This window comes from Telmatherina bonti (genome assembly GCF_933228915.1).
Source record: "Telmatherina bonti genome assembly, chromosome: 13".
In the NCBI taxonomy this organism is placed as follows: Eukaryota; Metazoa; Chordata; class Actinopteri; order Atheriniformes; family Telmatherinidae; genus Telmatherina; species Telmatherina bonti.
Window position 1 is genome coordinate 15,871,190 of NC_136611.1, and position 27,261 is coordinate 15,898,450.

General features: G+C 41.7%; 1 protein-coding gene across 1 annotated transcript in view; it reads left to right on the top strand.

Annotated features, from left to right (window-relative positions):
- The window catches only part of ptch1 (patched 1), a gene marked incomplete at its 5' end in the record, with an annotated part of 49,090 nt that overhangs the window by 15,950 nt on the left and 5,879 nt on the right, over positions 1-27,261 (top strand). Inside the window, 18 exons of the mRNA XM_079251811.1 lie at positions 3,062-3,251; positions 3,456-3,525; positions 3,619-3,710; positions 5,154-5,352; positions 5,490-5,611; positions 7,536-7,683; positions 9,137-9,268; positions 9,465-9,620; positions 10,517-10,615; positions 12,386-12,511; positions 16,491-16,609; positions 17,143-17,860; positions 18,589-18,898; positions 20,174-20,316; positions 23,585-23,768; positions 24,968-25,248; positions 26,775-26,912; positions 27,101-27,243. Of these exons, the coding sequence (XP_079107937.1) occupies positions 3,062-3,251; positions 3,456-3,525; positions 3,619-3,710; positions 5,154-5,352; positions 5,490-5,611; positions 7,536-7,683; positions 9,137-9,268; positions 9,465-9,620; positions 10,517-10,615; positions 12,386-12,511; positions 16,491-16,609; positions 17,143-17,860; positions 18,589-18,898; positions 20,174-20,316; positions 23,585-23,768; positions 24,968-25,248; positions 26,775-26,912; positions 27,101-27,243 (3,370 nt within the window). The remainder of the gene's footprint in view (positions 1-3,061; positions 3,252-3,455; positions 3,526-3,618; positions 3,711-5,153; positions 5,353-5,489; positions 5,612-7,535; positions 7,684-9,136; positions 9,269-9,464; positions 9,621-10,516; positions 10,616-12,385; positions 12,512-16,490; positions 16,610-17,142; positions 17,861-18,588; positions 18,899-20,173; positions 20,317-23,584; positions 23,769-24,967; positions 25,249-26,774; positions 26,913-27,100; positions 27,244-27,261) is intronic.

A 27,261-nucleotide genomic window follows, 5' to 3' on the forward strand; every position in this document is an offset into this window, starting at 1 on the left:
CAATGAATCTGCTTCCTTAAAATGCTTGACTACTATTACTACTATTAAAGATGTAAAAACTGAAGGTGTGTCTGTCTCAACTAATGGAGCTGCACTGCTGGTACTGAAGCTACAGCTCCTCCTGTACTTAGCTCGGGTTGAAATTGCAGCCTAGAACCCATACCCTGCTGTATGTCGCCGCCTCTTTCTCTCAGATCCAACTCTGGATACTGGTTACAACTCATGGACATTGCTCAAAGTCAAACTAATATTCGAAAGAAGTTTGTTGCGAAGATAGACGGACAGCGGCAACCCCAACATACTTTTGATGTACAACCCTAACATAGCCATAAGCTCCCCCCACTGGGAAAAAAAAGCATTGTTTACCAATCTCATGGCAGCATAGCTCCCCCTCCTCAGCTCTTTCTGTTTCTCATTTAAATAACAGTGGATGATGAGAGGCTAATTGTTGAGGTCAATAAATTTGTTAAGGTATGTGATCCTCAGTCCCATCATAACAAATACAAGCAATAAGTATATTGGCAGAAGAGGTGGAGATCTGGAGATGGGCTCTTTTTGGCTATTACACATATATATATATATATATATATATATATATATATATATATATATATATATATATATATATATATTTTTTTTTTTTTTTTTTTTTTTTTTTTAAATCAGTTTTTAACTTTAAAATAAAGACAACCACCAGGGTGATTGACATCTGAAGGCTGTGACTTTCTTTTTCATGCTTGAGGTTGCATTTGCTGTGCATCATATGATGCCTCACAGCATGGGAGCAGCGGTGTGTTTTAAGCTCATGGAAGAAAAACCGAGGGAGGGAGAAACTGTGCTGCTATGGGAAGTACTTGAAAGTGACACTTTGTTTTGGTCCCAGCAGCTGAGCCTGTAGCGGGACACCTTCAAGTTTTCAACACATGCTGGGGTCAGCCAGTTTTCTTAGGAGAAGGAATATGGGAATAAGTGTCATTGAAGAAACACAGCTGTGTGTACACACGCTGATATGCACGTACTTGCACATAGGCAAAAGTGTGCACACACTCAAGTCTTTTCTTGGTCCAGCTGGGGTGTTAATTTTACCCCAAGGCTGTGTGAGTGTTGACCCCAAAACTTTGTAACCTCGTGAAGTGTGGAATTCTCAAAGCCTGAGGCTGTAATGTGCTGTTTCCTGTAGAAGGAGAGTGCATTCCTTTGACTTGTCCCATTCCTTGCTGCTTTGCTGTAAACTGGTGGTCTTTGGGTGGCAGTCCACAGCTCGGACCGTCTCAACCAGACAGTGAGCTCTTTCTGAGTGTGACCCTCCCATCTTTTTTCAATCAGCTCTTCCCACATCTAGAAGCATAGTGGAAATGGATGCATCTCTTTCCTCTGTACCTGGGTTCCTTTTCTTCCTGTTGACGGTGCACTTGGATCAGGCCTCGGGCTAGTTTTGCCTTTGAGCGCTGACTGTATCAGACAAGTCGGCTTGTTAGTACACTGTCAGTGCGCGTCAGCTCTTAATCAGTTCCATGTATGCTCCTTTGAAGGTAGTGCTGGTGTAACGTCGATGCATAGCCGGCCGAGCAATGAAAAGCATGTCGCTTCAGTTAGCCTAGGCCTGCTATTAATGATTAGTATTATAAACATGCCTTCAGACAGGATCAGATGGGAATGCTGTTTGGGTTTAGAAAAAAAGAAATCAAGTGTGTTTTCCTAATGCCCCAAGACATGGCCCCCTCCTTCCCTGTTCCATTGGTCTGACTGGGTGGTCCAGCCCAGCAGAACAGGCATGCTTATGTTCATCTTTAATGCCATTACAATGGAGCAAAAACATTCAATCCGTGCCTGCTGTTGCACGAATTGAGCTGAATTGTTAAATTGGATTAAGGCATAATAAAATGTTACAGATTTTTCACACAGTCAATTCTCTCACTGGACATTTTTCATGTTGTGTGTGTGTGTGTGTGTGTGTGTGTGTGTGTGTGTGTGTGTGTGTGTGTGTGTGTGTGTGTGTGTGTGTGTGTGTGTGTGTGTGTGTGTGTGTGTGTGTGTGTGTGTGTGTGTCAGACAGAGAGAGAAACCAAGTGAAAGAAGATCACTATAAATTGATCAAGCTTTCAGTGAGCGTTTAGTCTCTGATGATGGAAGGGCTCAAATCCTCTGCTCGTAAATCAGACAGTGAACTGGGCGATGCATGGAAACATACTCGGATTACTGACTTGAAAATGAAACATGAAACAAAAAAAACATGTTTATGCAGCTTTCTTTATATATGAAAAAAGATAACTCAATTATTAAAACATAAAATGGAAGAATTAGCATATGATTACAGGACTTATCTGCATATGTTTGTGCATACATTTTCTTTTGTGAATGATGCTTTGCCAAAGTTCCCGCTGTCTGTACTGGGGTGAAGTAGGGCAGCTACATGGCCTGAAAGGCTGCTTTTGTCGCTCAGGGATAGCTCAGCCAGCATGCACAGATTTTAGTCTCACCACAATATGGAAGCACCACCTGGAGGAGAGCCTCTTTCTCTTCAAAACACACAAGTAGCATTGCACACATATGCAATTAACATGATTCAACACTACTGAATTATTAGCAGATTTAGGCTGAAACAATGAGCTATTTTTTAATACTGTGGAGTTTGCTATAGCAGCGTTATAAGCTCACAGTGTGAAAATGACTTTTATCTAAGATCATTCAACAGTCTTTTGGCTTACTTGATGTGTCTTTTGGACCTGCATAGAAGCAAAATCAGAGGATTGTTTTTCAAGTCAAGTGCATACAACACTGATAAATGGTGCACCAACTCTGACTGTGTTTTTTTATAAACACCTGCAATATAAGTTAATAAAGAAAGTTTCAAATGTGTATTTGTTATTTATATGTACATAGAATTTTCTTTTGCATTAACACCAATAAAAAATAAGTTGTGTATATTGTTGTTATCACTGGGATTTTATGGATTTTAGGGTTAAAAGATTTGTCATTGAATGAATCACATTAACACTGTTTGGATGTTTGCACCAGAAGTTTTAATATTCAGCTCTCATATGTTTCACTCTTTGTCCAGTTGGTGGGCGTGTGAACCAGGAACTGAAGTACACGCGGCAGAAGATAGGCGAGGAGGCCATGTTTAATCCCCAGCTGATGATCCAGACGCCGCGGGAGGAGGGTGCCAACGTTCTAACAGTGGAGGCGCTCCTGCAGCACCTGGAGTCAGCTCTTCAAGCCAGTAGAGTTCATGTTTACCTTTACAACAGGTAACTTTTGTTACTTCTATTTACCCAGCAAATGTGAAGGTAACCGTGTTATTTGAAGATTTAGATTGTGTCACATAACTGTATAGTAATATACCATTTTGTTGATACAGTAAAAGTTCATCATTTTTATGGTGTTTGTTTACTTTAGTCTGAAGAGCTCAGAGAGTAAAAAAATTGAAATGCGTGTTTTTATTTCTTATTCAGACAATGGAAAATGGAACATTTATGCTACAAATCAGGAGAATTTGTCACAGAAACACATTTGATGGATCAGGTGAGGCGTTAATCTGCATTGTAATCTTTTATTTTGTTTGTATTTTATTTTACTTTGTGGATCTTAACGAAAATTTTCTTCAAATCCATTTAGTTAATAGAAAAGCTTCACCCCTGCCTCGTCATCACCCCTTTAGACTGTTTCTGGGAAGGAGCGAAGCTCCATTCTGGAATGTTTTATCTCCCGTAAGTACTTTACACCCCTTACCAAACACTGTCTTGACTTTAAAATGAATTGTAATTGCATTATTACAACATGCCAGTACAGCATATTATTAGATTGACCAATTTCATTCAAGCAAATGGGTCGCTGATCAAAAAAACCCCCAATTAGGCACCCATAATGGCTGTCTTTTTCATCACGCCTCTTGCCACGCAGAGTGCTGAGCTCATCAGTGCTGGTTATAGCACTGGCATACATGCAAGCAGTACTGCAATGTTCAAAAAAGAGTGATGAAAAAGAAGATATGGATATCTGCAATTTGTTTTTACCCTTTAGTGGAAACAATTCTGCCACACTAAATCCATCTCAGGAGACATTGCAGAGGAGCAAGTGTGTGCATGTGTGTGTGTTGTCCTGAACTTGTCCCTTCTAAAGGCTCTATTGTAGTGGTTGCTGGCATGCGTATCGCTGGCGGTAGTTTCTCTCCAGTTCTGGGCCTCACACCATTGTCTGGCCGGTCTGTTGCTAATGGCCTGCTGCTACAGTAATACTCAGCAGACCTTTACCTCTGCATGGGTTTGTGCATGCACATAGTGTGCGCCTTTACTGTGGGTGCATACATGCGTTTTGTCGGTGTGCATCAAGGTTGAGTCCCTGTCAACAGAGAAGGTGTGTATGTGTGCTTGTCTTGCCTGTTGGTTTAAGATGGCAAATAAGGGTTTTTACTATGTTCTGGTTGGGAGGCTGGGAATAATAACCCAAGCCTGGTTAAGCACATACAATGTAGTCTGAATGACAGAAAGAAAGAGAGATTCAGAGAAAGAGAGACTGGAATGTGTGAGGAATATAGAGCATAGAGAGACAAGGTCTGAGTTGAAGCAGGAATTTGGCAGTTGCACGATGGGATATGGTCACCAAACAAGAAGGGGAGTATTTGCTGCTCTCAGAGGTTTGTCTGTTCTTTAGAAGTTACATTTTCAGGTAGTGGCAAACAAATATTAGACAGCGAAACATGATCCTGATGTTTCATCAGTCCGTTGTCCTTTTTTCTTGTCTTAAAATAGTTTTCCTCAGGCAGAATTTTAGAGAGTAGAATTGCATTAAATTATACATCAGCACAGACAATGACTGTACAACAGCACAGAGTATCAAAGCTTAACCAGCCAAACTATAGCACTTGGTTTTGAACAAAAAAATGCATGCTGTTACACTGTTTAAACACAATTATAACAGCAGCTTATTTACAGTTTTAGACACTAGTTATGCTCATAATCATTTTTCTTGTCATCATCCCTAATAGGTTTTACATTCATGAATAAGATGATATATGCAAAGGAGCCATAAAAGAGAAATGCAACTTGAATTTTTTTTTTTTCAAAATCCCCAGAACATGAAATGAAAGAAAATTAAGAAATTAAATTAATTAAATTAAGAAATTAAAAAAAAATGTTTTTACATTTTTCCAGTGGAAAAGACCCTCTGCAGTGGACCAACTTTGACCCTAAGGGGTTCCTTGAGGAGTTACGAGGGAAAGACATCTCTGTGGAAACCTTTGAGGAAATGTTGGAAAAGGCAGATGTCGGACACGGCTACATGGATAGACCCTGTCTGAACCCTGCTGACCCTGATTGTCCCCTCACTGCACCCAATAAGAACTCTACTAAGGTGGGCACACGACTGCACTCAGGTTTCTGAATTGGAATATCTGTGTGTACATATGTGACATAGCTTTGTTTTGGTAAAACGTAAAGTTTGAGCCGCTGACAGTTACATTTTTTCACCCGCTGCGTTTATTGCACCAGCCGTTCGATGTGGCGCGGGTCCTGAGCGGCGGCTGCCACGGTCTGTCCAGGAAGTACATGCATTGGCAGGAGGAACTGATTGTCGGAGGGACCACCAAGAACGGCAGCGGGCCTCTGCTCAGGTAACATACCCACGGTTACACCTACACACTTCCATAACACTGTAGAGATCACAACAGGGCTTATTCTGGAGACACTGTGCGTTTTTTGTTCTCCTACGCTCTGAAGCAGCGTATGCACGTGTGCATATGCGCCGTGTGCTATAAATCTTGCAGTCATTAGCAGATTCCAGTGAAATCTTAAGAGCGCCAGCTGTTCCTGCTCAGCTCTTGCTGCTCTGCTTGGACACTGCCCTTTCTCTCGTTCTCTCTGTTACACACACATGCTCTGGTGCACGTAGTGATCTATTGCCTGGCTAGTTTGTTCAAATATACAGTGATTTGAGATACACAGACTTGATTCCAACACAAGCAGCAGATCAGAGCTTATAGAAAATGCCTCTTGCATTTGATATACATACTTAATATGAGAATTCTATAAGGCTACATTTAAAAAATAAGTTTTCACAGGAGTTGAAATGTTTCCATTAGAACTACAAGAAAAGTTATACCACATTTTGTGCGCACATTTCTTTCTCGGTTGCTAAATTGCTGTGTGTATGGCGCATGCACTTGCACACAAAATCACACACCCCCAAGTCGAACACATACTGGTCACAGAGTACAGTTGGCTGTGTTGTTTGTGTTTTGTGGTTGTGCATTTTCCTGGCAAGGTAGGATCATTAGAGCGTCTGTGCATGCCTGCCTCCTGTGTGTGTGTGTGTGTGTGTGTGTGTGTGTTGCTGCTGCTGCTGTTGGCACTTGGTTTCTACATCTTGTTTACTAAGTGCCACCATTGCCACGATTAGCACCATATTACAGAGATCACATTCATTAAGAGAATGACGGACTAATGTCTACTCCTTAGTTTGGTAACATTTTGATGCGAAAACACATGGAATGACTCAAAGCACTGTTCGTACGTTGCTCTCCAGTCCAGCCTCATTTGTTAAAAACTAATGAGTTGTATTACTTTATTGCCTTGTCAATGTGCTCATTAAGACAGTGCTCTGCTCATTACACTTGATATCATGGTCCTTGTGAACAGGCGCCTTGCTGTTGTAGAAGGGAGAACCAGACCAGTAGAAATGTAAGAACATGTTTTAATTGCTGTGATTTATAAACATGTGTTAGTAAACGATAGTGTAGGATTTATTATGAATAATTGAACTAATTGAAGTCATTTATAAAACTTCATGATCACTGCTGAGTTTGGTCTTCAGGGATAGTCTTTGTAATGCCCAAGCATCACAATGTACATTAACATCTTTACAACCAGGTGTTAAATTGGGATAACTAAGCAATCTGATACATCCATTTGGTGTGCTCAGCAGTCAGAGTTAATCATCAGCTTGTTAGCAAATTTAAATTAAAAAATATCAATGGTTGCGTGCCACTAAAACAATGACAGCTTCGTAATTGTTACATTAACTAAAATTTGTTATTTACCTATTTAAATACACTTGACACAATTAATTAGATGGAAGCTTGTCGTCAAGGTAGAAATCTTCTAAACTCATGATATGAATGCAAACGTATGTCTTATAAGTCAAAAGACACATGTTCAGGTGTGTTTTTTTTTTTTTTGTATTTTGTATTGAAAACATTTCTGACATTATTTTGTTTTTTCTTTTATTTGATTCTATACACTCAATGGACTTGCACTGGGATGAAAACCACACCATCAGACAAAAGATAAGGTTTATATATACTACGCCTGAGTGCTAGTCAGTGATGGAAATAAAAAAATATTAGTGTTTGTGTTTTGTACAACTCAAATATTTAAATTTCTGCATTATATGCACAATTGAGGAAGTCATCTCATCTCCTTGCTGATCCTCCTGTGTGAACCAAAGGTTTGCACCTAGTTGACTTTGCTCCTCTTTCACCCTCTCCTTGATTTTCTCTTCACTAAACTTTGCCATTCTTCCTCCTCCCTCCTCTCCAGTGCCCAGGCCTTACAGACCATGTTCCAGCTGATGACTCCCAAGCAGATGTTTGAGCACTTTCGGGGCTACGATGAAGTTTCCCACATAAACTGGAACGAGGAAAAGGCTGCAGCTATACTGGAAGCCTGGCAGAGGAGATACTCTGAGGTAAGGGCCAGCACGCTATAAAATGAGAGAGCGAGGTACAGAAAAGAGGAAAAAAGAAAAGAAGAAAGAAATCTAACCTAAATCCTCTACAACCACATTGTAAATCACCAAACGGATACAGGTGAACACGTAAAGACCTCATCTAAAGCCCGGGCCCCTGATAGATAGTAGAACCACTGTTAGTGTGTGGTAAAGGGCTGAAGCGTTCCTCACAGCTCAATGGAGAGGAGCGATAGAACAGCAGAGCACGTCTGGAATACATTAAGAAAGCGCTGGATATCTTTTTCCCTCTCTCTCTCTCTCTCTCTTGCTCTTTTTTCTCTCTCACGCTCTCTCTCTCTCTCTTTTCTCTCTCACGCTCTCTCTCTCTCTCTCTCTTTCTCTCTCACTCTCTCGCTCTCCTGCCCATCTTTGCCTATTACACAAACACGTAGGCAAACACACTCAAAAGCTCACACACAATCACTTTCCCAGCTGTGGCTCCATTGGTGGCTCATGTGTGACATCATCTGGTCTTTGTTTTGGGGGCCCCAACCTCTGTTCCACATGGTGTGACCCTGTGTGCATATGTATAAACTCTGTATGAGTGTCTTTGTGCACAGTTGATCTTTGGGCCCAGTAATCAGTGATAGAGAAATCGACCACAGAAGTAGAGAAAGATGGCCAAAAACGGTCTGTGTGTGCTTGTGGAGCATATTTTGTACACATTGGTGTGTCTGTAAGAATACGCCTGCATGTCGGTATGTTTTTGACACATGTGCAAGTTTACACGTGTGTGTGTGTGTGATCTAATATGTGTTTCCTAATGTGTGTCAGCTAGCATTGCTCCCTGCTGAGCAGTAACTGTAGTTAAATGTTGAAGCCATCTGTCTGCCCTGAAAGACACAGAGAGAGGATGGGTTGTGGTACTGTCTGCAGATTCTCCTGCAACAGGGTCAGAGGTCATTTTTAGGGCCTTGCTTTCCCTTTTAAAACCTAAGATGACACTTGAGAATTACCCTATCTTACAAGTTATTTATTTTTCACAGTAAGAGGGACCTTTGACTGTTATCTGAGGTGCAACTTGCATTATAAGATAATATGCATCTTCTTCCTTCAGAAATGTGCACTTCTCTTATGTAAATTAAAAAAGTGACAGAAGTTCACTTGCATATGCATCTAAAACTCAAAATCCTCTTTTTATATCTGCTTTTTGACATCCTTTCAACCTGTCCTTCCCCTTCTTGCTGCCTTCCAACTGGAAGTGAAGGCTTCCAGCGAAGACATGCAGACATTTCCTCATACTGTACAGGTTCATCCTTGTGTAGCGTCCACTTAATATCCCCATTTGCTGATCACAGACCATGAGTTTAAAATCAAGTAGAACTGGCTATTTATAAAAATGCATGTTTTTTTTGTTTTTTTTAAAATTCCTGTTGACATTTCATTCTGTCTTTGTGTCCTCTTCTTGTAGGCAGTGCTACAGAGTGTAGCAGCCAATTCGTCCCAGAAGGTTTTATCTTTCACAACCACCACTCTGGAAGATATTCTCAAGTCTTTTTCTGACATCAGTGTTATCCGTGTAGCCAGTGGATACCTGCTGATGGTAAGAGCACAGACAAAAACAAATCATTGAAAAGTCTTTGTGGACACAAGTCCACTTTAAATGTCATTGGGTTCTGAGTAGCAAAGATAAACATGTTTTAGGAAATCAGATCAAAGTGTGTTCTGCTGCAGCTGTAATGACTGCTGTGCAACAGGTTGAATATCTAATGGTCTGCCTGTTTGCCACCTCTGCTCAGCTGGCTTATGCGTGTCTGACCATGCTGCGGTGGGACTGTGCCAAGTCGCAGGGTGCTGTGGGGTTGGCGGGTGTCCTTCTGGTGACACTCTCTGTGGCAGCTGGCTTGGGGCTCTGCTCTCTCCTGGGAATCTCCTTCAATGCTGCCACCACACAGGTAAATCACACAAACATGCTATCAGGCAGATTTTCTTGACAGTCTGAGAAAGGGCAAGCCTTTCAAACTTACAAAAGACCCTAAACACAGACAGATGCCTTGTATTAACCTCAACACTCGCAACTCTAAGCTACTTTAAGTCTTTTTATTTCTACTATGATACATTATGTTACAATGCGTTGTCCCCATTTTGTGTGTTGTTCCTCATATTTACACCATTTAACAAACTTAGCCACTCAAGCATGACAGCGATGTCACCAGTTTAAGGTGTGAGGGTTTAGTGATCATGTTTAAGGTTGGAGAGGGGAATTGGGCCCGAGAGAACGAGCACATGGGCTAACTTTTACATACCTAAAAGTCCAGGTGAGCTGGATTAGCTGACATGCTGCCTCCCAAAGTGGGTTACGACCACCTACCGTACAGTGGAACAGGTATTACAGCTGCAAAGACTGAACACTTGATGTTTTTGTCTAAACTAGATTTTAAACTGTTTTGAAATGTTTAGTGATAGCAGCAAATATTTGCCAATTACACCTTTCCTACCAAACCATTGCAAGTACCATCACTGGTTCAGGGTAGATGTTAGAGCAAGTATTTGGGTGGTTCTTTATTGATCCAACTTGGTTATAGTTGAATTTTCTGCTGTTGGAGAACATCCAGAGAACTGTTTTAAATAGAAATTAGATACTTATCCAAATATATTTTGCAAAAAATTCAAACATATTGTTTACATGGACCAGAAAGAGTGACAGTGTTTTCATCCCTTTAATCCTCTGAACTCCCTTTAACACATTGTAAATATTGCGTGAATTCTGAATAACTCTCTACCACAGAATAGTGAACCATTAGAGAAGGCGTATAGGAAATCATGACGTGTGTGTGTGTGTGTGCTGCAGGTTCTCCCATTCTTGGCTCTGGGAGTGGGTGTGGATGATGTCTTCCTTCTCGCTCATGCCTTCAGTGAAACCGGACAGAACAAGAGGATCCCGTTTGAGGTGAGGGAAACAATCCTTCTTTTCACTCTTCATACTCCCTTTGATATCTTATCTCTTCCGTAGAGGAATGTGTGAAAGCCTGTCTCTGCCTGTGACACAACTCGTACGCCACACACTCAGCACGCTTATCCAAGCAAAGCAACATTTGGGGGGAAAAAAAGTTATTTTTTCCCATAAATTTAACTTTGTATAATAGGCTTTTATAAGAATTTGTATTTATGATTTGATTAAAGGGGTGCTATTATGGTATTTTGAGTTTTCTGAGCTTTCTACAGTGTCACAGTGTTGAATCCTCATCAGACATGTGAACGACACTGTTTTTTATCACCTAAACGCATGTTTGAGTTTGAGTTTGAGTTCCAGCACGCTCTCCGTTCGGTTTCCATGGTGACAAAAAACGCGTCGTTTTAGAGAGTTTTTTTCTACTTGTGACGTCCCGGGGGATAAGGTTCGGTGATTGGTTACCTTCTACTGGTTAACAAGGACATGTACAAATACATCAGGCGGGTGGAAAACGTCAGATAAAGTTATTTCCAACGATGGCTGGTGAGTTTACCAGAGAGAGACATCCTGCTGCATTCGTTGCTGTGGGTTGCTGTTTTCCACTTTGTTTTCAGGCTCTGATTCAGGTTCCAACATGTAGGGCTGTATGCTGTGTGTTGACATTGTATTTTGTTTTTTTTTACTGAGTTCATATCAGCCTAATCCTTCTGTTAATGAGATGTTACAATGACTGCGAAAGCAGGTGCGGTGCACGCTCCCAATGTAGTGCAGTGGCGGGAGGCGGGGCTTAATGCGGAAGAGTCTCAATCAACTCGTTTTGCCCACAGGCTGATCTGACAGCCTACGGAGAGGGTCGGTCTGAAGTAAATATTTGTGACAATAACTCGATCAATCCCAGTCCTTCTGGTCTCAGAAATACAAATAAATTAGCCTGAAATGCACATAATAGTTCCACTTTAAAAAACATGTGTTTTAAAGTTGTTGGGTTTTTTTTCTTTAAAAGAAGAATTTTGTTGTCACTTAATTATTATGATTATTATGTCACTTAATCCAAAGAAAGAAAAAGTAATTGTATGTTCAGGGCAGTTTTGAAGTGTGGACCAAGAACCAAGAATCTAAAAAGCTATTTTGAATTAAAATAGCATAAAAAAAAAAATTTAAAACCCAGGGTGCAAATAAAAACTAAATTTCCACAGCCGCATGAGGGATGTAAGTGTGTGGAGCATGGTAATATTTCATCTCCAGAGGGGGGAAAACACAGGCATGTAGTTGCTTGTTTTCGTTTTCTGCTGTTTTCCTCTGCTTCCAGCTCTGGTCGCTATGCCTCCTTCATCCCCAAGCTTTCTTTTGTGTGGCTGAGATGAAAACTAAACAGTGCTGAACTTGATCTCTCCTGTCTGACGCACACACAAACACACACCAAAGTGAACGCCTTCAGATACTCCCTGTGTGGTCCTGCATGTCCCCCAAATCTTTACACACTTTCTGCCAAACTTGCATGTTATCTCATTGCTGTGATGAGTTGCTCCATGTTGTTATATCTACTTTTTTCTTTCCACTTCACAGTGAAGTAAATAGGCCAGGGTGGATTATCTGAACACTCCAGGGCTTCAAAAAAACATTAGGATCTTTGTCAGTCATGCCACTGTTATCATAATTGTTCATAATCTTAAGTATTACATTTTTGCTGCTGGCTAAAGACTAATCGAAAGTTTATTAATCTTTTTTTTTTTTCATTTGCCAATCTTTTTTGTTTGTGTCTTTCAGGATCGTACAGGGGAGTGCTTAAAGAGGACAGGGGCCAGCGTGGCTCTTACTTCCATCAGTAACGTCACTGCATTCTTCATGGCAGCCCTCATCCCCATCCCAGCGCTCAGAGCTTTTTCTCTACAGGTATGTTAGGCAGCCACTTGGTGTGTGAGTAAGAAAGTTCAGCCATGTGGGGCCTCTCTTCAAAGATTAGTTGTTTTCCTGTCCTCATGGACTCCTCCGCCGAGTATTCTTTTATTGCTTTCATTCATCAAGCTGTAGGTGCATGAGTCTGTGTGTTAAGAGTTTGTTTTATTGAAACCACCCACCTTCCTTTTTTTCTTTTCTTTTTTTAAAAACTGTTTAGTGGCGTCCAGATTGCTGCTGAGGTCCATGTAACTAAATCCAACTTCTTGCGTGCACATGAGTGTAGTTGGATATCCTCATGTTCACGAGTTTCTGTGAGCGTGGAGGGTTATGGTATCTGAGTGGGAGGTTTGAAAAGCAATGGCCAAGTGTGTGTGCATGTGTGTGTAGGTTGGAGTGTTGCGGGGGGGGGCAGGCTCTGACTTCTCTAACATCTGCCAGTAATTATAGACGTCACCAGAACAATGTGTGACAGAAAGATTCCAATAATACCTGAATTGTGAATTAATTTAAACACTCTCTCAGTCATAATGAAACAAATTGTTAAGAGGAGAGAAATTCAGACAAACTTTTCATAATTTGTGTATGAAGACAGAGTTTTTGCAGCTGTATGAAAGTTCAAGATAACAGTTCATACATGCATTCATTCATTATTCCTACCGCTTAGTCCGATAAAGGGTTGCGGGGAAGCTGGAGCCTATCCCAGCAGTCTTCAGGCGAGAGGAGGGGTACACCCTGGACAGGTTGCCAGTCCATCCCAGCAGTTCATACATATTAAACTTAACATAAGTAACCCCCAACCCTTCCAAAATAGAAAAAGATCTCCTTTGCTTGGGTGATAGCTGGACTTATCAAGTCAATCCTACCACTATCATAGAAACACTATGTATTGCTGTTGTGCTGAAAGTGTAAGTTTACTTTAGAATACAAGCAGAATTGGTTAGAGACAAGTGCGGCTGTTATGTCAGAGCTACTGTTTTTTCCTCTTCATCATCATGACTCCACTGAATTTGTCCTCATTTTCCCGTTCCATCCTTTATGTTGTCTTGTGTTGCACATTACATTTTAATCTTTTAGCCTTTAAAAAACTGAGGTCCTCATGACAGGGAGACTTTGGGAACAGATGTGGCCATTTTGGAGACTTCACCGAAACTGTCTGAATTAAAACCTCTAAACCTCTCGAGCTGGCCTTTCATGTATTGAACTATGATTTTATAGAGGTTTAGAGCTACAATTGCGTTGCTCCAAATGTGTATTCATATTCTAAAAGTGTTTTTTTTTTTTCAGGCAATCCTGAAACCTTTTTAATTTGTGCAATGTGTCATCTTAATTTAATCTTCACCATACTGATATTTACACATCTTAACAAATTTTAGTTATGTTCTGTTTACCTTGATGCCAAAGGTATTCAGATACACCTTGCAAAGATTTACTCATTTCATTATGGGTATTCAATTTTGTTCCGGTAAACAATACATGATAGGTTGCATTACGGACCGGGCAGGATAGAAAATAATGGCACAGCTTTAGTTGCTAACTGTACAGAAAATTGATATATTTTTTTAAAGACCACTAAGGCCAAAACCATGTGCTTAAGAACAACCCACAAAATGAAGCAGACACCCTCCCCACCTTTAAGACTAGGCTGAAGACTTATCTTTTTGATAAGTCCTATAGCTAGGGATGGTTAGCATCCCTTAGTTATGCTGCTATAGGTTTAGACTGCTGAGGGACATTTCCTGATACACTGAGCTTCTTTCTTTTTCTCTTTATCTCTTTCTTTTACCCCCCCCCCCCCCCCCCCCCCATAACAGTGTTGCATCATTAACATGTATGTCTCCTGTCTCAGCAGGTCTCCCTGGCCGGGAGTAGCAGTTCCTGTTGTCTGTTGTCTTTCTGTCCTCTTCCCCCCCACACAGCAGAGGCAGATGGCTGCCTGTCCTGAGCCGGGTTCTGCCGGAGGTTTCCTTCCTGTTAAAAGGGAGTTTTTTCCTTCCCACTGTTGCCAGTGTGCTTGCTCAGGATGGGAGATTGAGTTGGACTCAACTCAATCTGTTGGTTTCCTTATATAGGCTGTTATGAATTGGCCTTCATTATGTTTTCCCCTCTGTCTGTAAAGCGTCTTGAGATGGCATTGCCGTGATTTGACGCTATATAAATAAAGTTGAATTGAATTGAATGTTTGAAAAACAAATTTGATCAAACAACATCACACAGGTTGCAAGATGCTAGCAAAGCTCACGGAAAGCTAGTGGAAATACAGATCTAGCAACCAAGATGCTTCTTTTATCTTTAAGTTAAAAAGAAAAAAAAGATGACCAGATTTTTTCCCTCTCATTTGGATTTTATTTGTTTAAAAAAAGTTGTTGAAGCATGTTAATCCTCCAGCAGGCAAGAATTGAAGAGGAGGTACATGATATGTACATGTTTTGACAGTAGAGTGCTATCCAAGCTCAACTAGTTTTGAGATTTGCTGAAGTTAGATTTTGAGTCCACTGCATTTTTGAAGATGCCTTTTCATGTTCTTATAGTTTTGAAACAGTCAAGTAATTTAATTAAAAGTTTAATAATCAAAATAGTTTAATCTGTTATTAAAAGCTCTCTCTTAAAAAAGTAAATGAGGAAAATGGGTCCATCAAATATCTAGATCCAAGAACATAGACATCAATAGTTTAAACATTCACTTTTAAGAAGACCCCTGTAGACCTAAATATTGGAATTATTAAATACATTTCATATATAATATGACAGATTGTATTATATTCATTCAAGTGAACCTCAATCTTTCTCTTCACTCCTCTTCTCATGCTTTCTTCCTCACAAATGCGCTCACTCAGAGTGAGATAAGATGTCACCACTTTGAGTACAATATTAGCATGTGTGGATAGATGGCTTTAGTACAGCAAGTCTGTCAAACATGATCCATTTACCCCATGAGTCTAATCCATGCTGTCTCGTTTTATCCACATGCATACACATGCCATGCATACTTTGCACTTGTGGTTTTGTGACTGGTAGAGGGCAAATTTTACACACGAGATACGATATCCATCTTTTATAATGAAGCACACCCATGCACAACAGTCATAATCAGTGGTGATCATCTCCTCTCCTCTCCTAATGTATATGAGATACGTTTTGCTTTGCATGTGTGCTACTTTTTGTTTGGTAGTCACATACTGGGCCAGCTGATAAATTAACCATCCTACTTTACATGCAGACATTTTTTGTTTTTGACGTTAATTCTCTCTCTCTGACTGAGTAGTGAGCTGAGGAATGAAGGAGGATGAAGATGTGTGAGTGTGTGTCTGGTTGGTGTTAAGGTGTGGTTTAAATTGGGGATGTAGATTTGTTGTTTTGTTTTGTTTTGTTTTTTTGAAAGGGGTGGTGTTTGTTTTATTAGCTGGCAGTATGTGTCTTTATGTGAATTTTTGTGTGTGAGTAAGTGGCGGGGTGTGTGGGTTTCTGTAGAGTCACAGCGTCTGCTCATCACCTCGGGCCCCGCGGGCCTCCGGCTCCTTGGGTGGTCTGGCAAACACACGCATTTGTGTGTGTGTGTATATATATGTGTGTGGTGGTCTGGCAGCTACGCAATATCCAGATTGTACTCTGGGCAGGGCCCCAACCTAACCCCAACCCCCACCCTCTGCTCCAGTGCACCACCTTCAAATACTTAACCGCAACATTATACTGACTTCTATTACACACACACACATGCCTTGCCTTTTCCCTGCACATTCAGGGTTTTTGTCTTGAAAGGCGCTCCAAATGTGTTGAAAGGCCGTTTTTCTTAATGTTGGCTTGCAGCTGGAGCTTATACATGCACTGGAAAGAAGATAGTTACACAGAATCCTGTCAAGATTTTAATGGTGTTTATTCTTATCCAGATATCTGAAGATTTGGCTTAAATGTTTTTTGTTTTTTTTTAAACCACCTTTTTCTACATTTGACCAACAACATTATCTGTTTCTTCTAGGCTGCAGTGGTGGTGGTGTTTAACTTTGCCATGGTGCTGCTTATTTTTCCTGCCATCCTCAGCATGGATCTGTATCGACGAGAAGACAGACGTTTTGACATTTTCTGCTGCTTCTACAGGTGTGCACACACATGCAAAGAATTTCTTTCATTTGTGATGAAGGTTTCTCTTCCTAGTTCTCTCCTTTGACACCCCCCTCCCCCCTTTCCAAAAGATCTCTGATCTGAAAATAAATAACATACACACACTATTATCTCCAAGGTACTGTAATGTTAATCCTACTGCTCAGTCAAATTGTAATTACTGCTAAAGATGTCTCTTTCTGGCTGACTGCTTTGTGGTTTCGCTAGTTTACCTGTCACAAGTCTTTATTAAAAGTTTACCAGCCTGCCTGCCAGCCCAGGCATGCTTGTTGGCTCAGAACTACTACAGATGTGTACAAATGTTGTTAAATTCCATTGTTGGATTTAATCTCTATATTTGATGAGAAAGAACAGGCATTAGAAATAATGTAGAGCTTTAAAATATGTCAGTAGATATAACCCTATGTTTTTTCTTTTTTACAAAATTGGTTGTTGAACCTATGTGTGAAATTTTCCTTCACATTTTGTCTCATTTCTGTCCCGTATTTTTCTGCTGTTTGTCACTACAGCCCATGTGCCAATCGTGTGATTCAGATTGAGCCTCAAGCATACCTGGATGGGGCAGATGCCAGCCGCTACAGCCCTCCACCATCATATCGCACCTCTCCACCATCATATCGCACCCCTCCTCCTTCATATCACACACCTCCTCCTTCATATCACACACCTCCGCCAAACTACAGCAGCCCCCCTCCCTCCTACAGGAGTCATGGCTTTGCCCAGCAGACCCAAATCACTATGCAGTCCACAGTGCAGCTCAGGACAGAATATGATCCCCGGACTCAAGCCTTTTACACCACAGCTGAGCCCAGATCCCAGATCTCTGTGCAGCCCATAAACCCGGCTCCAACCAGGGTCAATCCTAACAATGAGTATTACAGCAGCAACGCCGCTGCCAGCGGTGGCAGCAATCACGGCAATGTCAACAGCAACAATAACAGCAGCAGAAGTAATGGGGACTCTCGAGGCTCTGCAACCTTCTCTCATCATTATCCTGCTTCTCAGGCCGCTGCCCCCATGTCTAGTGCCTGCTCAGTTCCTCAGGGTGATGCAGCCTCATCAACTGGCCAGAGTCCAGAGAACAGCAGCTCCACACGGGACCTGTTGTCCCAGATTGGAGAGGCCTCTCTAGGCCTTCAATGCCTGGAGCCCCCCTGCTCCCGCTGGACCCTGGCCTCTTTTGCTGAGAAACACTATGCTCCATTTCTTCTGCAGCCTACCACCAAGGTGAGTTTGGCTTCTCTGTGTGTTTTTGTAGAAAAGAGACGGGGAAAAGAAGTGGGGGCGGGTCGTCAAGGATAGCTTCTGTGTGAGGTAAAGGTACATTTGTGAGTTGACTCACTGTGGTGTTAATTTGAATGGGAGGGTTAGTCACCAGAGCGACAAGAGTGGAAGGAGGAAATCTGGGGTGGAGGTTGTGGTCATGTCCTATCTGAGTCATGCAAAAACACACACAGTCTGACCTCAGCATTCTGGGTGGCCTGTCTTCTCAAAGCCTTCCAGAAGTGAAATCATTTGGTGGCCTGTACTTGACATTACAAAGTGTTTCTCAATTTCAGTACACTGTCAAACTTTTCTTCAGTTGACCAAGTTGCCTCATGCAGTCCTGCAATCACTTAATCCAACACCCATTACTAAGTGTTGTTTGTTCCAGCTTTGAATTATTTATTTATTATTTTGGCCATCATTATTTTCTTTAGCCAATGCTTGAAAACACATCAGGCTTCAGTGCCGATAATGGCTGCTGTATCACACAGTATGGGAGGAAGTATTGCATCCAACCTGAACATGCGTTCATAAACTGCAGTATGCAGGATTTGATAATTAATCATAATTTATTTCCACGTTTTTTTCTTTTAGAATTTGATCCTATAATCTGTTGGCAGTTATGCATCAGTCATTCATGTTTCTGCTCTGTAATTATTCCATTTGCTTGTTCATCCCTGTGATTCCAGGTGGTTGTGATTGTGCTGTTCCTCTGTCTGCTGGGAGTCAGCTTGTATGGGACCACCCAGGTGAGGGACGGCCTGGAGCTGACAGACATCGTACCCAGAGAGACGAGCGAGTATGACTTCCTTGGAGCCCAGTTCAAGTTCTTCTCCTTCTACAACATGTATGTGGTGACGCAGCGGGCCGATTACGCCCAGAATCAGCTGCTGCTGCACCAGCTTCACCAGAGGTTCCACACTGTCCGCTACGTACTGAAGGAAGACAATGGCCAGCTGCCTCGCATGTGGCTTCATTACTTCAGGGACTGGCTGCAAGGTAAAAACTCTTGACATCTGAGCTGAACAGGAATATACTTTCTTCTGTCAGAGTTTTGAGATTATATTTGTTTGTTTTGACATAAATCTGCAGGAAACAAGACTGTAGGCAGGAGGGGGAGGAAGATGGATGCTGTTATTAAGATATTAAAATTACTTGTCTTCTGAGTAGTGCTAAGGACAGAGAAGGCAGAATACAGTCATTTTATATTTGGTATTCTCCAAAACGTCCTCCTTTTTTGCGATATGTTCAGACACATGCGATATTAAGATCAAAATGCCTCAACGCGCCGTAGAGGAAAAACAAAGCGATTTCCACAGCGTACTTTCTGCATCATGTCCCGCCTCTTGTGCACTGACGGCAATCTCTCCCTCACGTTTCCAACTGTGAGCACACATCTCCAGCAGAAGATCTCCCGCTGTGAAATACATGTGTGAACAGCAACTGCAAAAAATGTACAGACGAACTTGTCCACACATTCTCCCGAACATCTCTGGTATCCGCGTCTGAAACCAGCTTGTCACTTTGGATTTAAATTCAGTCTCCGAATCATGGAATGACCAAAGTGCCGCAAATAGACCTGTGTGTAGCCTTAAATGAGAGATGCGATTGCCGAATTCTTTTCCGACCACTTAGCAGAAGCGCAACTGAACAAGAGCATTGCTTTTCTTTCAGTAGGGAAACACACTGAGCTGCTCTTAATGTGAAAACACATTGTAAGAGTCTGTGTGCGAGCCGGCTGGGAACCACACAGAAAGTGTGTCTGTGTGAGTGAGAGAGGGGAAAACTGTGTCTGATATTGCTCTCTGCAATGGTGGGACAAATTGGAGCCAGACAGGCCAAGGAAAGAGACCCAAAACAACATCTCCCACAGACGGACCACAGCATGGGCCTTTGAGTGGGGGTGGGGGGAGCAGGGAGGAGGGGAAGGATACACATATGGATTGGAGAATAGTATAGAAAAAGAGGCACATGTTACTGATATAGTCCTTAACGATTAGTTTGAATTAAAAGCAGCAGATTTTGGACTTTTGAAGTCTTTCCTGGTGGTTAAGAAAGGAGTTATATGAAGTCAGTGACGCTTATTATGGGGTTAGGGTTAGGTTGCAGTGTTGTGTTATGCCCCGCTTTACTGTGGTGGTTTATTATGTGTACTGTTTACTGTGAGCTTTGCTTTGTAATTGTCTTGCAAAAGGAAGAATGAAGATAACAGGGCATGCAGACTTTCGAAAATATTCGCATCTCACCAATTTGTCTTGTTGTGGTTACCTACAGGACTCCAGCAAGCATTCGACAAAGACTGGGAGGCTGGCCTCATCACCCAAACCAGCTACAGGAACGGCTCAGATGATGGCGTCCTGGCATATAAACTTTTAGTGCAAACAGGACGTAGGGAAAGACCCATCAACTTTAACCAGGTATGCTGAGGGTTGAAAGCAATATGCTAATGTTGTCCTGTTGTGTCTTTGTGTTTAGTAGTGTTTAGTGTGTTTGCGTCCGTATCAGCCACGTCCTGCTCTAACACTGTTCATTCATACTTTTCCCTCCTTTTCTAAGTGTGTCTTCATCTTCTCTCTGATGAGTTTACCGAGCCCAGGAATTTAAAGCTCTCACTGGAGCTTCACCCTGCCTCTGAAAAACCTATTAACTCTGCATTTAAACCATTTGTCAGTTTGTGTGTGTGTGTGTGTATATATAAGAGATTCCCCAACAGTGAGTTGTTCCTTGAATAGGTGTTGCCTGCATTGTTTGCTCATTGTGGCTTGGAAGATTACACACACTAGTTTGATAGTTGCCACAGTCTACTGTGTAGCAGTGTGAGTTAGCCCCATATTTCATCACCAGTGCTGGCATGGGGCCATATGAAGTCATTACATTGTGCTTCTACAATCTTCTGCTGACATAAAAATTGGTTGGGCTGTTGAAAATTCGCACCTCAGTTTAAGGAAAAATAATTGCATGACAAATGTGTAACGAAGGATATGTAACAAAAGATGTTATCTTAATCATCTCACTGTTTTCAGTTCAGCTGCTGAAGTGAGCCTTGTCTCCAGTCTGGCATTGTGGGCCATTTTGATATCCAACACGGACACAAGTCAACCAAGCAAGGAGCTCGATTCTCAGAAGGGGGTCCAGAGAGGAAATTTGTAGAAGATCAAATCAAGCCTCTTATATATCAGCAGAAAGATGCCAACGTTCTGATAAATGAGATGGAGTAGAGGGGAGAAACAGAAGGAAATGAGAGGAAAGATTGAATTCGGAGAGAAATGAGAGTGTGCTCAATTTCAACACAGGATTGCATGTTTTGTTTTTGTTTTGTTTACTTTTTTATTTTGGTGTAGTACCACCTCCAAAGAAGCAAAGCATCTAAATGCATGGCTGCATTCTTTGGCAGGAAAAAGTGAAAACAGAAGATAAGAAGCCGAAGGAATAGAGAAACAAAATTCTTGGCAAGGATTTTATTTAGCAAATTTTAAACAAAAACAGTCCATATCCTTTCAACACTGTGGTCATCACATATAATCCACTTTGCTGTATCTTGTGTTTGTGCTTATTATTTGTCTGGGAACATGTAGAAGTGCTGCGTGTCTATAGATGAGACAGAAGGCCCTCCCCACCCTCTTTTACTCTTCTGTTTGTTTTGACTGTTTGTCTTAACCAATAGACTGCAATGGCAAATTACATTTCCCTATCTCTTTGTGTAGCTGATAGGAAGCAGAGGCAGGCCTTGTGTGCGGCCTGGTGACATCACTTCCTCTGCCTGTGAGGGAAGTGTACTTGCCATGAGTTGTAGAGGCCGCCAGCAGAGCTGCCTGGGCTTCCCGTGACAGCTTGAAGACATACAGTTGTTGCGTATCCCGCTGTTAAATTCAATCCAGATCCTCTGGAATCCAGCTTTTGCTCTTGCGCCCTCCCTCTCACTCTCCCTCCCTAACTCCTGCCCTCAGTCCGCTGCTGCTGCCGTGTCCTCCTTCATTGAATAAAACGCACGGTTTCTTTGAGCCAGCTCTGTGTGCGTGTATTTTTTTTTTTTTTGTGTGTTGAATGTGTTCTGCCATTGCAGTAGCAGTTTTCTATGTCTCTAAATGAGGACCAGATTTTTATTGACCCAGGCAAATTGTAAAGCTAGATGTTTTGTTTTGATATGCCACTCTATGGGTCTGTGCAGCAGAGATCTGCGTTTAATCTGTCACGACTAACATATCTTTGTGCCTGGTGGCTATTCATTCCTTCTGTGTCTGGTTTGCAAATAACCCAATGGAAAGGTGAAGTTGTGGTGACTGAATACAGAAGGAAGCTGAAAAAAACAAAGAAAAAAAAAACCATGCAAACGCTATCAGGAGCTTTTTTTTTTTTTTTTTTTTTTTCCCTTTTTCGGCCCGGGTGGATTTGTGGCGCCAGGCCTTCTGGGTACCAATAGGGGTCAGGAGAACCAAGTGTGTGCAACATTTGTACAGATGTTGTGTTATTTTTATAGCTCTACTCCATTTGCTGGGTGGCATTTCCTTCAGTGTTAACAACCAGGTTAACTGCACACAGACGCGCCCAGGGACTCGAGCCAATTTTTTTTATTATTACGCTGACTCAAGCAATTTTTCTCTCGCCACCCCCACACCAAAACCTGCTCCTTTCTTCATCTACCTAACCCCACAAGCCCACCTTCACCCCTGAAAGCTCTCCCTGCCTCTGTGAAAGAGGGATTTATGGTTTCTAGAAGGGAGAGTGGCGGACCAATACAGTAATGGTTTTTCCTCTCAGGAGGTAGAACGACTTCGCTTTCACTTAGAACAACTACAGTAGCAGCAGTAGCTTAGTGAGACCGTCATTCATGTTCTGGCTACAGCCATTGAATTAAGAACCATTTAAAATTGTCACATGTTTAATCTGTAAAGGACAAATCCCAGGAGCCACAAGTCTCTGCTAATAGAAACTAGCATATTACAAGCAGTGCAACGTGGACCATACCGATGTGCCAATGAGACCAACGTTGTCACTTATAAAATTATTCTTTTGTGCAACCAGAAAGGCTGCTGCTCAATATTATTTTTCATTATAAGTATTGGCTTTTCTGTGAAAGACTAGATTCTATCACCCTTCATGCAGTCAATTTAGATGAATTGAAACACATGGGTTTGCCCGTGAAACCATAAGTAGCTTCTTGCAAGGCTTTCTTGTGAAAATGTTTTCCAAGCAGTGACAGCATCAGGCTTGAGGTTGGCTTGTCCATATCTGCTGTATGTAAAGAAGAGCTGATTCAACATTTCCTATGTGTTAATGTGGCATGATAATTCTGGGAAGCTGCGATCAGAAGTACGGGAAATTTGAAAAGGGCAACCAGTGTTTGACTTGTTGATTTTTCTTTGGTTGAAAAGCAAGATTTGACTCTGTTTTTGAAAGGTGCTCCATTTTCTTGCGCTCATGCGAGTGTATAAAGAAGCATTTCTGTGGTCAGCTCACCTGCTGAATGTTCTGGTCAAACAGGGCTTAGTTCCACAATACCTTTTCATTTCCAGTACCCACTTAACAGCTGCCAACACCAGAATCCATATTTTTTGTATTTGGTCATTTTTCCATTTCAAAAATTATTTCCTCACATGAATGTGCCACGGCAGTATGATCTTACAATGTATGCTTTATGTATTATTAATTGTCATCACTGCCTAATCTCTTCTTTGGCATTTTTAGCTGACTCGTCAGAGGCTTGTGGATGCAGATGGGATCATCAACCCTGGGGCATTTTACATCTACCTAACAGCCTGGGTTAGCAATGATCCTGTAGCTTATGCTGCCTCGCAGGCCAACATTCGTCCACACCCTCCTGAGTGGCTCCACGACTGCACCAACTCCATGCCCGAGACACACCTCAGCAGTAAGTTAGCAGTCCATATATATGTGCACATATCAAATTAACATATATATATATATATATATATATATATATATATATATATATATATATATATAAAATGTGTGAGGTAATAGACTTTACCGTATCCATACAGTGTCTGCAGTTGCATGTATGTGCTCACCTTGCAAAGCTAGGGTCCGACTCACTGTTGTGCCTGTGGTAAATGCCACAATCCTGGTTGCCATGGATGCCCTGTCATTGCTTGTACATTCATGCACACATCAAAAAACTCAAATTTAATACACACCATATTCTCATTATTTTACCACAAACATGCACTCTAAGTCACATTAGAAATATGGCCGTGTTGGAGTTAAGGTCTAAGGTCTCAGGTTTGGGTGGGATGAACAATTGGATAACAAGCAGGAAGTCCATGACAGGGGTGGGGGGTAGGATGTTAATGGATAAGCAGCATGAAGTGCTGTGGTGTGTGGGAGTCTCCCGGAGCAGATCTGCGTTTCCTAGAAGCCAACTGCTTGTGATGGGGAATTTATTGTTGCAATTATAATTGGCCATAGCATGTTAGCAACTGCTATTTAACTTGACGGTTACAGTGTTATGCCCATACCACACAGCAAAACCACAGTCGGTAAATATAATTTTATGGGGGAAAAAAATGTTAGGGTAGACATCTGTGGAGATGCTGAGTAATCCTTTGATGCTGTCATGTGCAGCAAAAAATTCTGAATGAAAACCTTGTTTGTCAGCACCAAGTATGACTTCACTGAAGAGTGACAGGCAGGTATACGTGTTTATGCATCTACATTATGCTTTATGTGGTGGTGCTAAGTTTAGGGTGTGGTAATGGCAGCGATTCTGACATTGTAATTACCGTGAATCAATGTTACCTCTGACAGTCTGCTGTGTCTGGAACTGATAGGCCCTCATTAACCAGTCTTGGCCACAGACTGGCGAAGTTTGAGTGAATGGAGCTCTGTTCCATTTTCCTCCCCCATCCCCACAACACACACACACTCACACACACAGATGTAGCTTCTCCTGGAACAAAGCTAGATTAGGGAGGGAAAGGCACAATATTAGTGGACTGGTTGAAATATTACCTTCTCAAAGCTGTGTCTAGTCTAGATCACTTGCCATGCTTGGTTTATTGAATTATTATTTAAATGAATCCACCTTCCTCTCCTTTAATTTCTGTCCAGTTCCTGCTGCTGAGCCCATTGAATACGCACAGTTCCCCTTCTACCTCAACGGGCTCCGGGAGACGCCACAGTTTGTGGAGGCCATCGAGAGCGTGCGAGCTATCTGCAGCAACTATAGTCGACAAGGCTTGCCCTCGTATCCCAACGGCTACCCTTTCCTGTTCTGGGAACAGTATGTTAGTCTGCGCCACTGGCTTCTGCTGTCCATCAGCGTTGTGCTTGCCTGCACCTTTCTGGTCTGTGCCCTCTTTCTGCTCAATCCATGGACAGCTGGCATTATAGTAAGTATTGAAAACGTTTGCTAACCACACATGCACCATATCCTTATACTTTAGAGCTTTTTTTTTTTGTTTTGTTTTTTTTTTTTTTTTAGTCTTGCTTTCTTGCGTTGTATCCTGTTTTTGTTTTTGTGTGGTCCAGAATGTATGTTAAAGAAAGAGAATTAGAAAGTGAAGGCTGCTGTGTTTTACTGAAGCGCTGGAGTCACCAAGTGTTTATCTTGCGCTGTTTTGTTAAAGCCAGTCTGTTTAGTCTAGCCCAACACTACCAGACATCTGTGCTGAAATAAATGGGGAGAGGACACAAAGCTGCTCCAGCAACCAGCTCCCACTCCAAGCCTATAAAAAGTCAGGATTAGTTTCCATCCTCCACCCCTGTCCTCTCCTGTTCCTCTCACACAAGAAGTTTCCAAGGATACAAGCAAGCACCCATTCACGTACACACGTCTTACACTCTTCGGCTTGTATATACTTGTGCATATATTGCATGAACTTGTAAACATACAAGTGCATAATTCATGCAGAAACACATACACCGAGTTTTTCTCTCGGGTGGGTTATATTTTTTAACGGGCAGTTGCCAGGCCACCTGAACTCTTAAAACAAGGGAGGAGGGGAGTTCATGTTCATCCTTCAGGCTTTACTCAAAAGATCAAAAGGCCAGTTATGGAGAGGCGTCAAGAACCAGACCCCAGCCACTCCCACGACATCAAACCTTTGCAGCTATTTGCACTGAAATCAATTGGCACATAGTAAATGGAGGCTTTTTCCAGATTTAATGCTTAAGATTTATACAATTTATTTCTAATCCACTTGATAGTTAAGCAGGATGGGCTTCAAATACATTTGGAGTACCCCGTTCATTCTCTTGTTTTACATTTATGTAGCACAAAAATAAAAAAAAAACTCCACTAATTAATGCATACAAAGTCTCTGGCTAAATTGTGATTAGATCTAATTTTATTTTAATATAAGCCTGCCAGTTTATGATCTGATAACCCATTATGTACTTAAGAATAAAGTGCAGACAGTGTCACATTCAAGTTCTCCTCGTGGATCCACATATATCTACATAAATACACACACACACACACACACACACACATAGAAGTACCTCCTCTGCCCACATCAACCTTCTTCAAAGGAGTTGGGCCCCATGTAACCTGACACCTGTCAGCTGATAATGGTATTTACTCTCAGCTCCTGTCCTGCTCTGTTCTGGAACCACCTCTCTCACACACACACATATACACACACACACACACACACACACACACACACACACACACACACACACACACATACACACACACACACAACCCAACTCACACATTTTTCATCCATTTGTATGATTCCTTCTAAATACATCCATAACACAGACATATATTTTTCTTTAATTTATTATTGTCCCATCATCTGACCACAAAAGTCATATTTGGGCATTTTGTGTAACATGTTTCTCCATCCTACATGTATTCTTATTGATGTGCAACCCCCTTCCTTTCTAACCAAAACTCCTTCCTCCTCAGGTGTTGGTGCTTTCTCTCATGACCGTGGAGCTGTTTGGCTTCATGGGGCTAATGGGAATCAAACTGAGTGCTGTCCCCGTCGTCATTCTCATTGCTTCTGTGGGCATTGGAGTGGAGTTCACTGTCCATGTAGCTCTGGTAGGCATACAGAAAAAATTAGAAATGGATAATTGGAATCAGTGTGCTATTTCTTTGTTTTGTAAACTGTAACGTTGCAGTGGGAAATGCATGAAAAGTGTCAATAATCTCACAGATTAAAGTTTTGTTTTGAGAATGAATGATGTCATTTGAATGAGATTTTAACAGTGTTTTTCTGTGTGTTATAGGCATTCCTGACGGCCATAGGGGACCGTCATAAGCGGGCAGTGCTGGCATTGGAGCACATGTTTGCTCCGGTGCTTGATGGAGCCTTTTCCACGTTATTAGGTGTCCTAATGCTTGCAGGTTCTGAGTTTGACTTTATTGTCAGGTGAGTAAAAGAAAAATC